Source organism: Heterocephalus glaber, unplaced genomic scaffold (genome assembly GCF_053883595.1).
Source record: "Heterocephalus glaber isolate CG9 unplaced genomic scaffold, H.glaber_assembly_v1.0 deba00001497, whole genome shotgun sequence".
NCBI classification, from domain to species: domain Eukaryota; kingdom Metazoa; phylum Chordata; class Mammalia; order Rodentia; family Bathyergidae; genus Heterocephalus; species Heterocephalus glaber.
Genome location: NW_028258320.1, coordinates 58,537,924 through 58,550,353, shown reverse-complemented (window position 1 = coordinate 58,550,353; position 12,430 = coordinate 58,537,924). Strand labels below are relative to the sequence as shown.

The window sequence follows — 12,430 nt, the reverse complement described above, 5'->3', positions numbered from 1 at the left end:
TAGGCAAGCACTCTATCACTGAGCTATCTCCCTAGCCCCTTTTATTTTATTTTGAGACACTGTCTTGCTAAATTGCCCATGCTGACCTTGAACTTATGATCTGCCTGCCTCAGAATCTTGAGTAGCTGGGATTATAAGTGTGTGGAACCTCAACTGACTAAATCTGTCTTTGATGTGGTGTTCTGGAGGCACTATGTCTTAACTCTGTTCCACTGGGACAGATGGTTGAGTTGAGTGGTTGCTGAGTTTCCAGTGATAAATAGTAACTTAGTATGGCAGCAGCCAGAGCAGCCAAAGCAAAAAACTGTCTCATGCATGAAGTGGCACAAATTCCTCTGAGCATCCTTACTGCACAATTAGTCACACACCAATCTGATCTAAACTGCCATTTTGAAAGTTGCAAGCCATTTGTTTTTCCAGCTGCCAAAGAACCTGCAAGCTTTTGCTAGTGGCTGTATATTAAAATGCATCAAAAGCAAAGTGTCTTAGGTCTTAGGTGGAGAGACCAAGATACTCCCACCGCCCAGATTTCTGCTCCCAGAAAGATTGTATAGGTTCCTGGGGGGCCAGGAAAGCAGGGTTGGTGGGCTTAGGGAAAGCTTGAAGGCACTTGGGGGACAAGCTGAGGAGTCTGTATCTGGCCTCCAGCAGGTTTCCTCTGGGAGAAGAGGCAGGATCTACTTTACAATAACCACAGGAAAGGTCATTCCAAGCCATACATGTGTTATGAAACTCCACTTTTACCTAATCTCTCGGGTGGCAGATGATGCCATTTACTTCTTATTCTGTGCTGTTGAAATTGGGAAATAACTGGACATGGGTCTCTACTCATCTACTTGAATACAGTTCCCACTTCATCTTTACTGTTTTACGCAAATCAACCCCAATTTCTTTAACGTGACTCTTGGGTCCTGTTCTCACTCTCTTTAATCACGTTTGTTGTTCTCCTTTGGACCCAGTCCAATTTCTTGATTTCTCTTAAACTGAAGAGGCCAAATGTGGTCTCAGAGCTCCAAGAAGGGTCTGCATGAGGCCAAGGGAGGCACAAGGCTGCTTTATTGCTTCTGGTCGGGTCTCTTCACAGTTGGGACTGTTAACCCTCTGTGGAGGCCTGGCCTAGTTTCTATTCTGGAGATGAATAAGAATAATTCTGGGAGGTTCTGAGGAGGTCAGCTACTCTGAGATGGGTATGGCTGGACTTCCATCCCATCTACTGCCCGGTATTACTTGTAGCACATGCAGCCCTCCTTCACCATAATTATTTCAATCTACTTCCTGGATCTCAGTTTTCTGTGCCGCTTATTTTTCTCAGTTTTGCATCCTGGTGGGCATTTATCTAGGGCTCCTTTTTCTTGTTAACCCCTCCATGAACCCAGGCAGAAAAAAACAATCCAGAAGTCTTAAGGCTGGGACCAATTGTTCTTCCTCCTACACTAAGCTCTGGTATGAGATCTGATGTAATTTTAGCTTTTTAGCAGTTTCCAGGCATTTGGAATTTTTATCTCCACCAGCTCCCCACACAATAGGATCTATTGCCATAAGCCCACCAGCACTTATCAGCAGGGTCAGTCTGCTGCTGCTCCCCTGAGTCTAGAGTTGCTAGTGTGCCTTTCCTCTAATAGTCCTCAACCATACTCACAAATCATTTTTCATCTTTATTTTTCTAGGCTGGGCTGAAAAACTAAGAACCAAAATTTGAGTAAACATCCCCAAAGATTAAGGGGACAATAGTCCCTGTCTTCAAAAACCTCATATGATACAGAGAATGGCTTTGAGCCTAAGGAAAATAATCCTAATAGACAGTTGCTACCCGGCAGCCACTCTGGGTCTCCAAAATCTCATCACCCTCATGAACCCCATTAAGGACTCTTCCCATCTGGAGGGAAGAAAATGAGCCTCCAAGAACTGCCTTGTCCATGAATGCAAAACTGAGTAGTGGCTTAGCTGGGGTTGGGGACTGAGTCCGTCTGACTCCAAGGATCTTCTATTTCATTTCTTCCCTGCTGATGTTGGACTCAAACTCAGCAGTGGTATTTGGTCCCTTTCTTTCTCCCTCAGCCACACCCTTCCAACTAGCCATCCTGTCCTTTCTACCTCCTGTCCACTGGGTTAGGTAATCATAGTGTCTCTTCTTGAAGACAGTCACCTAGGCTGGGGACTCCTGATGCAGTCTTTCCAACTACTGCTATGCAAGGTACTTGAAAAAGAAAGATCTGACAAAATGTGGGTGGGTCCTCACTGTCAAAATTTGGGGGCATTAGACCAGAATCAGAGTTCCCAGGCACATCTCTTTCCCCTTTCTCATTCTCACCAAGCATCTGCAAAATATTTAACACTTTGTGATTTTCCATATGCTTCTCGCAAGGTCAGAAAGGCTCCAATATCATTTCCTCTGTGATGTCTTCTCTACCACTTCAGGCAAACTATTTCGCCTTCACAGCTCTGTTTAGTCACTGCTAACATGCACTTACTACTCAGCATTATAATTAATGTTGTGCACACCTGTCTGCTTTGGGCGACAGATCCCCTTGGAAGGAGGCCTCTATCTTACTCATTATTATATATGATATCCCTGTGCCAAGCCCAGAGCCTGGCAAGGACAAGGGACAGCAATTTCTGGTTGAGTAAGTAAATGAGTCTGTGTGCAACTATGTTCCCACTTGGCCCTTTAAGAATTTTCCTTTCTATACAGTTTTCCAATCCAGGCTCAAGAACAGTGATTCCATGTAAGTGTATTTATTGCTGAGGTCCAAGAAGATAAGTGGACAATATTTCATTTCTCTCCCCAACCATTATCCCAATAGCCTCCCTAATTATTCCAGTTAAGGCCCATTACCATTGCAAATCAAGTTAGAACTGATTTTCATAGAGCAGCACTCTGTACTGGGACATGTTTTATTTTCTAGAATCCTTGATTTTTAACTAAGTCTATTACTTCTGGTCCTATTTTTAAATTTAATAGAAACAAAATGGAACCCTCTTAAGGCTCCAAACAACCTCAAACTGTGTTTTGTTCTGGTAATCAGACAATGGATAAGGATTGTGGTTACTTGAGAATATTGCCAACAATGGAAAAAATAAATAGAAGCCTGAGTCAGAATAATCTGAAACCAGAAATGTGTGTCAGTAATAACTTAGAAAGTCACATGGAAGAGACCTGGACACAAAATCAAATTTGATTTTTTTAAAAAAGCACAATCTCATATACTAGAGAGCCCCTTTCACCTGACAGAATGTCAGGACGCCTTACAAAATCTGGTCCTGGGAAATCAAAACCCTGAACCATAAGGAAAATGCTGTCTCTCTTGGAGGCAAAGCATAGACAGTCTCTTGTACTGTAGGGAAAAATGACCCACAGCATTAAGGAAGAAGTAGCATCCATAAAGAAGGGACTGTCACAGTAAGGTAAAAGCCATCCCAGGGGCCTAATCCTTGTAGGCACATTTGCAGCACCATGGAAGGAACTATGGCATCACTTTGGGTGGGAGGGTTGGGAAACTGGATTCCACATCCAATTCCATTGCACTGAAATACCAGAAGCATGATCCAATATTATGGTTTTGCTATTCAAAACCAGCCACTTACTCACCTATCCATGGAGGAAAGAAAGTACCCTGCTGATTCATCCCCAAACAGAATGCTTCTCCCTACCCCAGGCTGGCCTTCTTCATGAGCATCAGGCTTAAATCTGCCAGTACAGTCCTGATGGCCAGCACCAACCATCTCCATCCTGGAGAAGAAAAAAGCAAGCAACCAACCAGCCACGGCACATAGGGTATCTGGAGTCACCCCACCCCCGAAGTGGCCCATTAGGCCTCAGCAGAACAGGGACCAGGGGTCCAAACATGAAGTCCACAGATCTGAACCCTACTTCCTTCTTCTGCTTAGATTTATGGCAGTTGACCTATTTTATGTCTTTTTTACAGACCCACTTTTAAGTTCCATTGTAAAAAGTGACACAGTCTTTTGAAGCTCTGACAAAAAAGAAGAGGAAGAAATACATGCTCAGCACCTACAGATACACACCCCAGGAAAAAGGCTGAAGCAACTTTCCACAAAGGGGGGGGTCTGTTTTCACACACACACACACACACACACACACACCCCACAACGCCAAAAAGCTTGTTAGAGGATACTTTAAAAACTATTAACAGTCCTTTCAAAAATAAAAACACATATATGTGTTTTTAATTTATTAGATGGTTATTTTCTGGAAGAATTCCTGCAGAATAATGTCAGTGCTTCTTGGTGGATCGCCTCCTCTCCCAGACAGAAGGCAGGCAACTCATGTGTGAGTCATGGGAGATTTAGATGCAAAGGCCCCCCAAACTCTGTTTAGTGTCACTCTAATCAGAGGCTGCATATCTGAGCAGTTATCCCACAGTCTGCCTGTGGAATAAAAATTACATATCTGTTTTACAAGAGAGATTTATTTTTTGGATAGTAAAGGACCAGACATCCAGTTCCAGAGTGCTAGTTAGGCCTGACCACCATTAATGCTATGATAATGGTCATCACCACTTAATGAGCACTTAGTATGGCCAAAACACTTCACATATGGTATGTATAAAGTTTCCTATTGTCCCACAAGGCATAGTTTTGTTTCCTGTTACAGATTTTAAAAAATAACTAAGGCTCAGTGATATTAAATGAAGTACTCAAAGCCTCACAACTGGTAAGTAGAAACCAAAATTACAACTGAAACCCAGGTATGCCTAACTGCAGAATTTACATGTTCTCCCCCAAACCCATACTGCCAGTAATAAAAGTAAATTCTACTCAGATTTGTACTTAAACCCTATGATCATCCTGCTGGCAGTAAGCTCCTTTGTTTCTGCCTCTTACCACTTATAAAATGGAAGGATTCTTTAACACTGATAGATTTTCAGGTCGATTAGGAATGAATGGAAAGATATCGAATGCAATGTGGTGTCCTGGATTGGATCTGGGAACAGAAAAAGAACGTTGGTGGAAAAAAAATAGTAAAATAGGAGTTTAAATCTGGAGTTTAGTTAATAGTAACATATCAACACCAGTTTCTTAGTTTTGACAAATGTACCATGGTATCTTAGATGTGGACAATAGGGGAAAATAGGTAGGGACATAGAAGCACTTCCTGTACTATCTTTATGACTTTTCCTAAATATGAAATTATTCCAGAATTTAAAGGGGAAGTATAAAGGAAAAATGGTAGCTCTTCTATGGTTTTCTGATTGTCTAGGCAACTCAAATCAACATTTGCATCAAGTATTATTTACTCTAATCTGAACAGACATGTGGACTACTTATCAATACATAACGATTAACTCTATTTAAAACTACTACTGAATGCATTGTCCTGTTTTATCTTTAAATATTTTCTTTTCTTTTTTTTTCTTAAATTCTTTTATTGGTACATTGTAGGTATACAACACAATTACATTTCTCATTGGGAATTGTACCTTTACATAATGCATCGTGGATCTTATTTTTTCCCCATTCCTACCCTCCCTTCACCCCCTCCACCCTTCCCTATTTACAAAGACTTTATTTCCACTTTTTCCATTTCTAATCATTTTTCCTTTCCCTCCTTTCCTTTCCTCTGCCCCTCCCACTACCCCTACCCCTTTGGACCTTTTCTTCCTATTTCGCATTATCAATTATTCATTCTAATCATTGGTACATTTTAGGTATACAATATAATGACATTCATCATTGGAAATTTGCACCTTTACATAATCTCTCTTGGTTCTTATTTTTCACCCTTGCCCAGCCCTCCCTTCAACCCCTCCAGCCCTCCCTATTTACAAAGATTTTGTTTCCATTTTTCCATTTTCTCATATTAATTCCATTCCCTTCTTTCCTTTCCCCTACCCCTCCCACTTCCCCTTCCCCTTTGCCCCTTTTCTTCCTATTTCACATTATGTATTATACATTTTAGTCCTCATTTACACTTTCAGTTTCTCACACCAGAGAAACTATTTAGTATTTATACATGGGTGTCCTACTTAAATATTTTCTTAATCAATAAATGCCAAAAATGATACTACAATCCAGTGTAAAAATTGTTAACATTATAGTTTCAAGAGGTAGCTGAAGCAGAGTGTGTAGAATATGCTATTTATCCAAGAAGTAGTGATATGAATATATGTGGGTAACACTGTATTATTATTATATTGCTTTTAAGTAAAAGAATAAACTATAAATATTTTTAAAACTCCTTCTGTAGAAGGGGACAAAAGGATCAAAATATAGAGAAAAGGAAAAAGTCAGACTGCTTTGAATATATTTTGGTTTATAGCTTTGATTTTGAAAGCATGAAAATATTTTCACAAACAAATTGAAAATTAAAAAATCTGTTTCTAGAAATCAATGGTAAAATAAAACAAATGATCCTAGATATATATTGATTTGTGGCAGAACCACAAAGAAACAATTCCATGTGACTTTAAACATTAATTTGATTTATGTCCTTAGTAAAACATACTCTAAAAACAAAAAGAATATAGAGAAGAAATAACAAGATAAATTGTTTCTGACAATCATGTTATTGGCTGTAGGGTTGGGGTGGTTGTTCTGAGATTTAAAATTGATTGAATCAAGAAAAATACCTCCTACATTCCAATTAAAAGTATTTGTATAAACTCAAATTTATTTTCAAAAAATAAGACACTTTCTAGCTTTATACAGTGAAATATTCTGGAAACAATGACCAACCCACCAATAATAAATACTTCTAGAACTCACACTGTGGTCTCTTTGTACCATTTCCTCTAAATGCAACCGCCGCTTCTTGGAGATACAGGTGATTCCAGGTCTGAAGCAAAAAACATACAAGGTGACCCTAAAATATCTCATCATATCAGAAGAAAAGAGGCTATCAAAGTTTGCTGAAATCATGTCAAAGGGACCAAGGAGCTAACCTAATGTCCCACTAGTCAAAGATTGGACAATTTCAGTAATAACAACTTACTGTATTGAAATACACCAAATGTATACTCATGGCTTCATTAGAATAAATAGAAAAATAAATATCTCTTTGGTTGCTCAGGATGCTAGATGACCAAGTCATCATTTCCAAAGCAGGCTCATGAGATTTGAGGATTTACCCTGACTTTTCTGTGTGAACCCTGTCTTAGGGTACGCGAATGACTGGTGAGAGGAAGTCCCCGTAGAACTAGGCCAGGTAAGAAATTAAGGAGAAACTATAGAATGAGGGTTATCACATTTGGCAACCACAGATGGAATCACAGATCTAGGAATAATCAGCAGCAGCTACTAACTGACCAAAAGTTGTGTCAACCTTGTTTCTTCAACAAACAAACAGAAAAAGCACTAGAAGGAAACCTATCGTATAAATAATTTTCTAAAATAACAATATGCAGTATGCAGATTTTGTAGGGTTCCTGGCTTGAACAACTTGTAAAAATCTTTTATGAGAGGAATGTAAACAAAGAGTTGGTATTTGATATGAAGACATTATTAATTGTTTAAGGACTAATACTAGTCTCATGGTTATGTTTTGAAAGAGACCTTTTTTTAGTGATATCCACTTAAACACTTGTTCATGAAATGATGTCATGGTTGAGATTTGTTTCTAAATAATTTGGGGCTGGAGGAAGGGATACACCTGAAACAAGACTCATCATGTCTTCCTAATTACTGAGGCTGGGTGGTGGGTACAGGGGAGTACATTATCATCCTTTACTCATTTTATTTTTTAATGTTCAAACTTTCCATAGTAAGATGGTTAAAACAAATTCAGAAAAATAATGCAGCAAATATGCCAAAATATTAACTACTGTTAAATTTCATTGATTAGTGTGGATGTTACTTTCCTTCTATTTTTTTGATATTCTTGAAAATTATATTCATAATTAATAAGTTAAGAAAAAACTTCCCTTGAAAAAGATTGAACTAAGTTCTCACACTTAAATTCTTTTTGTTGCTGCATAGTATTCCTTTGTCTGAATATATCTCAACTTATTTATACATCCTCCTACTTAATAGAAATTTGAGTCACTTCCAGTTTATTTTTCACTTTATTAAATTATTTTATTGGTATATTGTAGGTGTACAACACAATTACATTTCTCATTGGGAAGTGTACCTTTACATAATGCATCTTGGTTCTTATTTTTTCCCCATTCCTAGCCCTCCCTTCACCCCCTCCACCCTTCCCTATTTACAAAGACTTTATTTCCATTTTGTCCATTTCTCATCATTTTTCCTTTCCCTTCTTTCCTTTCCCCTGCCCTTCCCACCACCCCTACCCCTTTGGACCTTTTCTTCCTATTTCGCATTATCGATTATTCATTCTAATCATTGGTACATTTTAGGTATACAATATAATGACATTCATTGTTGGAAATTTGCACCTTTACGTAGTCTCTCTTGGTTCTTATTTTTCACCCTTGCCCAGCCCTCCCTTCAACCCCTCCATTCCTCCCTATTTACAAAGATTTTGTTCCTATTCTTCCATTTTCTCATATTAATCCCATTCCCTTCTACCCTTTCCCCTAGCCCTCCCACTTCCTTCCCCTTTGCCCCTTTTCTTCCTATTTCACATTATGTATTATACATTTTAGTCCTTATTTACACTTTCAGTTTCTCACACCAGAGAAACTATTCGGTATTTACACATGTGTCCTATTTATTTCACTTGAGTATCACCTCAATGTGCATTCACTTAGCTATGTCTCTAATTTCTCATTTTTTATGGCTGAGTAACTCCATTTTATTAAAAAAAAACCCCACATTTTCTTTATCCATTCTCCAGTTGATGGGCATTTGGGCTGTTTCCAAGTTTTAGCTGTTACAAACAGTGCTGCTATGAACATGGGCGCACATATATCACTGTGGTATGATTCTTTTAATTCTTTGGGGAAGATCCCCAGCAGTGGAATAGCGGGGTCAAATGGGACTTCCAGTCCTAGTTCTTTGAGGTATCTCCATACTGATTTCCACAGTGCTTGCACCAGTCTATACTCCTGCCAGCAGTGGAGCAGGGTTCCTCTTTCCCCACAGCCCCACCAGCATTTGTTATTGGTTGATTTCATGATAGCAGCCATTCTTTCTGGAGTGAAGTGGAATCTCAGCGTTGTTTTCATTTGCATCTCTCGAATGACCAGTGATGTTGAACATTTTTTCATGTATTTATGTGCTATTTCTACTTCTTTGTCTGAGAAATGTCTGTTTATTTCAGATGTCCATTTTCAGATTGGGTCTTTAAGTTTGGGAGGTCTGATCTTTTTAAGTTCTTTATAGATTCGAGATGGTAGACCTTTGTCTGAGGAAGAGCAGGTGACGACTTTTTCCCACATTGTGGACTTCTAGTTTTTAACTTTTGTGAATATAGTTGCATGCCATTTCCTTGAGTATGAACCCAAGAGTAGAACTGCTACCTCATAGGATCAGCATACACTTACATTTAGTAGGTAACAGCTGAAGAGTCACCAGTGCAACTACAAATTGTCACCCCCACTGGCACAGTGTGAGAATCCCAGTTACTTCACATTCTCGTGGACACTTGGGGTTGCCACAATTTTAACTGTTCTGGTATCGTCCTGTCTTGGGACCCTCTGATATATCCTGTTCTCTGTGGAGTTTGTACTCCCTCCTCTAATTCCCACAGCACCTTCTCCATATGTTGGCTACAACTCTTATCACCTCTAACAGAAGCATTTGTTTTCTGCTTATCTCTGCTCATTAGAATCTAAATTCCTCCAAGACAGGAGCAGTGTCTTATTCTTCTTGGGATCCCAGTGTTTGTCATAGAGTGTGACTCAACCAATGACTGAATGAATTAATGAACTAATATTCTTAGAAGCTTAAAGTCTACTTACCTGCTGGGTATATATGAAATCCATAGCTATAACACACAGGGAGAATTTGGCCTGAACTTTCTAGAGTTCCCAGGGACTAGGACAGTGGTGGCAAACCTATGGCACATGTGCAGCAGCAGGCTGTTTGTCATTGAAAGCTCTAAAAGGTTCACCATTGCTGGACTAGAAGATGTTTTCCATCTTCAGAGCTTCTTTTGCATGGGATCTGGTGGAGTGAAGGAGCAAGATGGGCTGAAGGAGGAAGCTGCCATGGCTGGCACCTGTCTTAGTTACTTTTCTCATTGCTGAGACAAAATACCTGACACCCAAAGTTAAAGGAAGAAAGGTTTCTTTAGCTCACAGTTTGTAGAGGTTTCAGCCTATAGTCAGCTTGCTCCATGGCTGGGTGACATGGGAGAGGGCATCACAGAGGAGAAATAGTTGAATGCTAACAAGCAGGAGGGAGTGAAACAGCAAGCAGCGAAACATCAAAAGCAGCAGCAGCAAGCTGCTACATACCTTCTGATTGGTGCCACCAATACTCAGAGTGGGGCACCCTTAATCCCAGGATCACACCTTGATCCACATTCATACACCCTAATCCAGCTACCTTTGAATCTCCCCACCTATTACTGAATGAAGGATTTGGGGAGGACATCTAGATACAAGCCATAACACCACCTAGTCTAGTGCAGCTCTGTTTAGAAAAGTTCACCTCTTCCCCTGGGACCATCATATTGCCGTGATCACAGAACACAGCATTTACATACTGTGCATTTTTAGTTCTTGCCAAGGCCTGTCGTGGCCTCTGTGTGAAGTCTTGAGGGGATGGAAATGTTGTACCTGCTCAGCTCCACCTCTGCCTGAGCAATTCTCAGCAGTGACCTCCTGTTCTGGGCTTACACATCAGGAGAATTATCCTGGAGATGCCACTTTGTATTTCTCTAATAGACATGTCCACAGAAAGACTGACATTTGTATAAGGGGGGATTGAGAATTGAGAACTGCTAGACTAAAATAACCTGGGTGCCTGTGTAGCGCACTGTAACCACCAGCAATTAAACTAAAAGGTCTATCTTTCAGGCAAATATTTGCCTTACACTGAACTTCTGCAAAATGATTACACCAGTAGACTGACATCTACAACTTGGATTGTGAGCAATTTGTGAGCATATCTAGATGCAGAGGCTGCTGCAGAATGAAAAAAAAAAAAAAAGAAAGTAAATGAAAGAGACATGAAGTGCTAAAAGAGTGGAGCTGTAAGAGCCTGAGGAAAGTGGGATTAGTGTAACTTTAGTATCACTGGGGTTCTTTCAAGTCACATCAGCCTGGAGATGAGAAAGGCTGCGTTCCTACTGCATTTCTGCATTTGTCTGGCTTGTTATTGCATGTTCTGGACTGAGGGAACACGACTCAGCCCTTTACTTCCAACTTATCCCTAGGATTGTCATATGTGTGCTTTTGAGCAAATGTGCTTTGCCTCCCCTGTCCCCAGCCCTCACCATGCACAGCCCTCTGCTCTGCCTCCTCTAAACTGTGCACAGGAAACCTTGCAGGGGCCAGATGTCCAGTGCTGGGCTCTGACAGTGAACCATGACACACTATCCCAGTCAGGCTGTCTTGTTTCCCAATACTTGCTTGGAATTTTAGTGAAGATAGCTCTTATCAGTTGCGGTTGAAAAAGTGATTACAGTGGGAGTGTTCTCAATATTCTCATACTTACCTCCCCTCAGCCCCCAAGGAAAGAAAACTCCTATATGATTAGGCCACATATCTCCTGCCTGATCCAGACAGACTCCTGGGCTTTGGCTTCAGGAGAAGGGATGGGAAGAGAAGGGTGGGAGAAAGGCCAGCAAGATAGATTTCACCTAGAAGCCCAGATGTTCCTGACTTTAGATACTACCTACATAAGAAAGAGCTTGGGCCGGTGGGGCGGGGGGGGGGGGGGCTGGGAAGAAGGGGACTGAGAAGGGGTGGTACCTAATTTGAGGGTAGAGAACAGCTTGAGTAGGCGGGTATTGAAAATGGAGGACTCTGAAGAATGGGCTGTAAGTTCCTGAATGTTATGATTAGATCTCCCAAAGGAAGAGTTGGATCTCCTATGGATTTGTTTGTGCCTCTGGAGCCATGCTTCTTGAAAGTGACACTAGCAGTGACAGGAGTAGGTTACACTCACCTAGTCCCTTCTTCTCCTGGGACTCAGATGTGAATGAATCTGAAAGCGTAGCAGAATGGCCCATCCTCTCTGATAGCCCAGGCCTTCCTATTAGGCCTGCAGCCTAGGATGAGGCCTGTGTAGGAGGCTGCTCTTCCTTCTGCCCCGCTGGATTGATGTCCCTATAGTGAGAAGGCCTGAGTTAAGCTGGTTCAAGTACGCTGAAAAGCAATATATGCACAGGAAGGGACTCCCTTCAGCAGCTGTGGTGATCAGCTGCTCTTCCTGTCCACTCTGCCACTTCTTGTCCTAGAGCAAAGGAAAGTATCCATTCACAGGAAGTCTGGGGTAGCAACAGTTGCTTCCTATTTCCAAGGCCAAACCAGACCAACTGAAGCTCAAGCTCTAGAAAATTATTCAGAAAAAAAATTGAGCAATGTAAGATAGCCAATAAAGGTTTGTTTCATTTTAA

At 40.7% G+C, this 12,430-nt stretch overlaps 1 protein-coding gene across 2 annotated transcripts in view; it reads right to left on the bottom strand.

The window, feature by feature from the left end:
* Positions 1-6,529: 6,529 nt before the first annotated feature.
* Positions 6,530-12,430, bottom strand: part of CUNH10orf90 (chromosome unknown C10orf90 homolog) — a 265,804-nt gene continuing 259,903 nt past the window's right edge. The window contains exons 8-9 of one of the 2 annotated variants that reach the window (XR_015440433.1): positions 11,980-12,140; positions 6,530-6,796 (exon numbers count right to left, since the gene is read on the bottom strand). Coding sequence is in view for 1 of the 2 variants with exons in the window: in XM_087185154.1 (XP_087041280.1) it covers positions 12,083-12,140 (58 nt within the window). In the remaining variant the exon portion in view is untranslated. Of the gene's footprint in view, positions 6,797-11,815; positions 12,141-12,430 lie in introns of those variants that run through there. The other variant, XM_087185154.1, reaches the window with a different exon arrangement.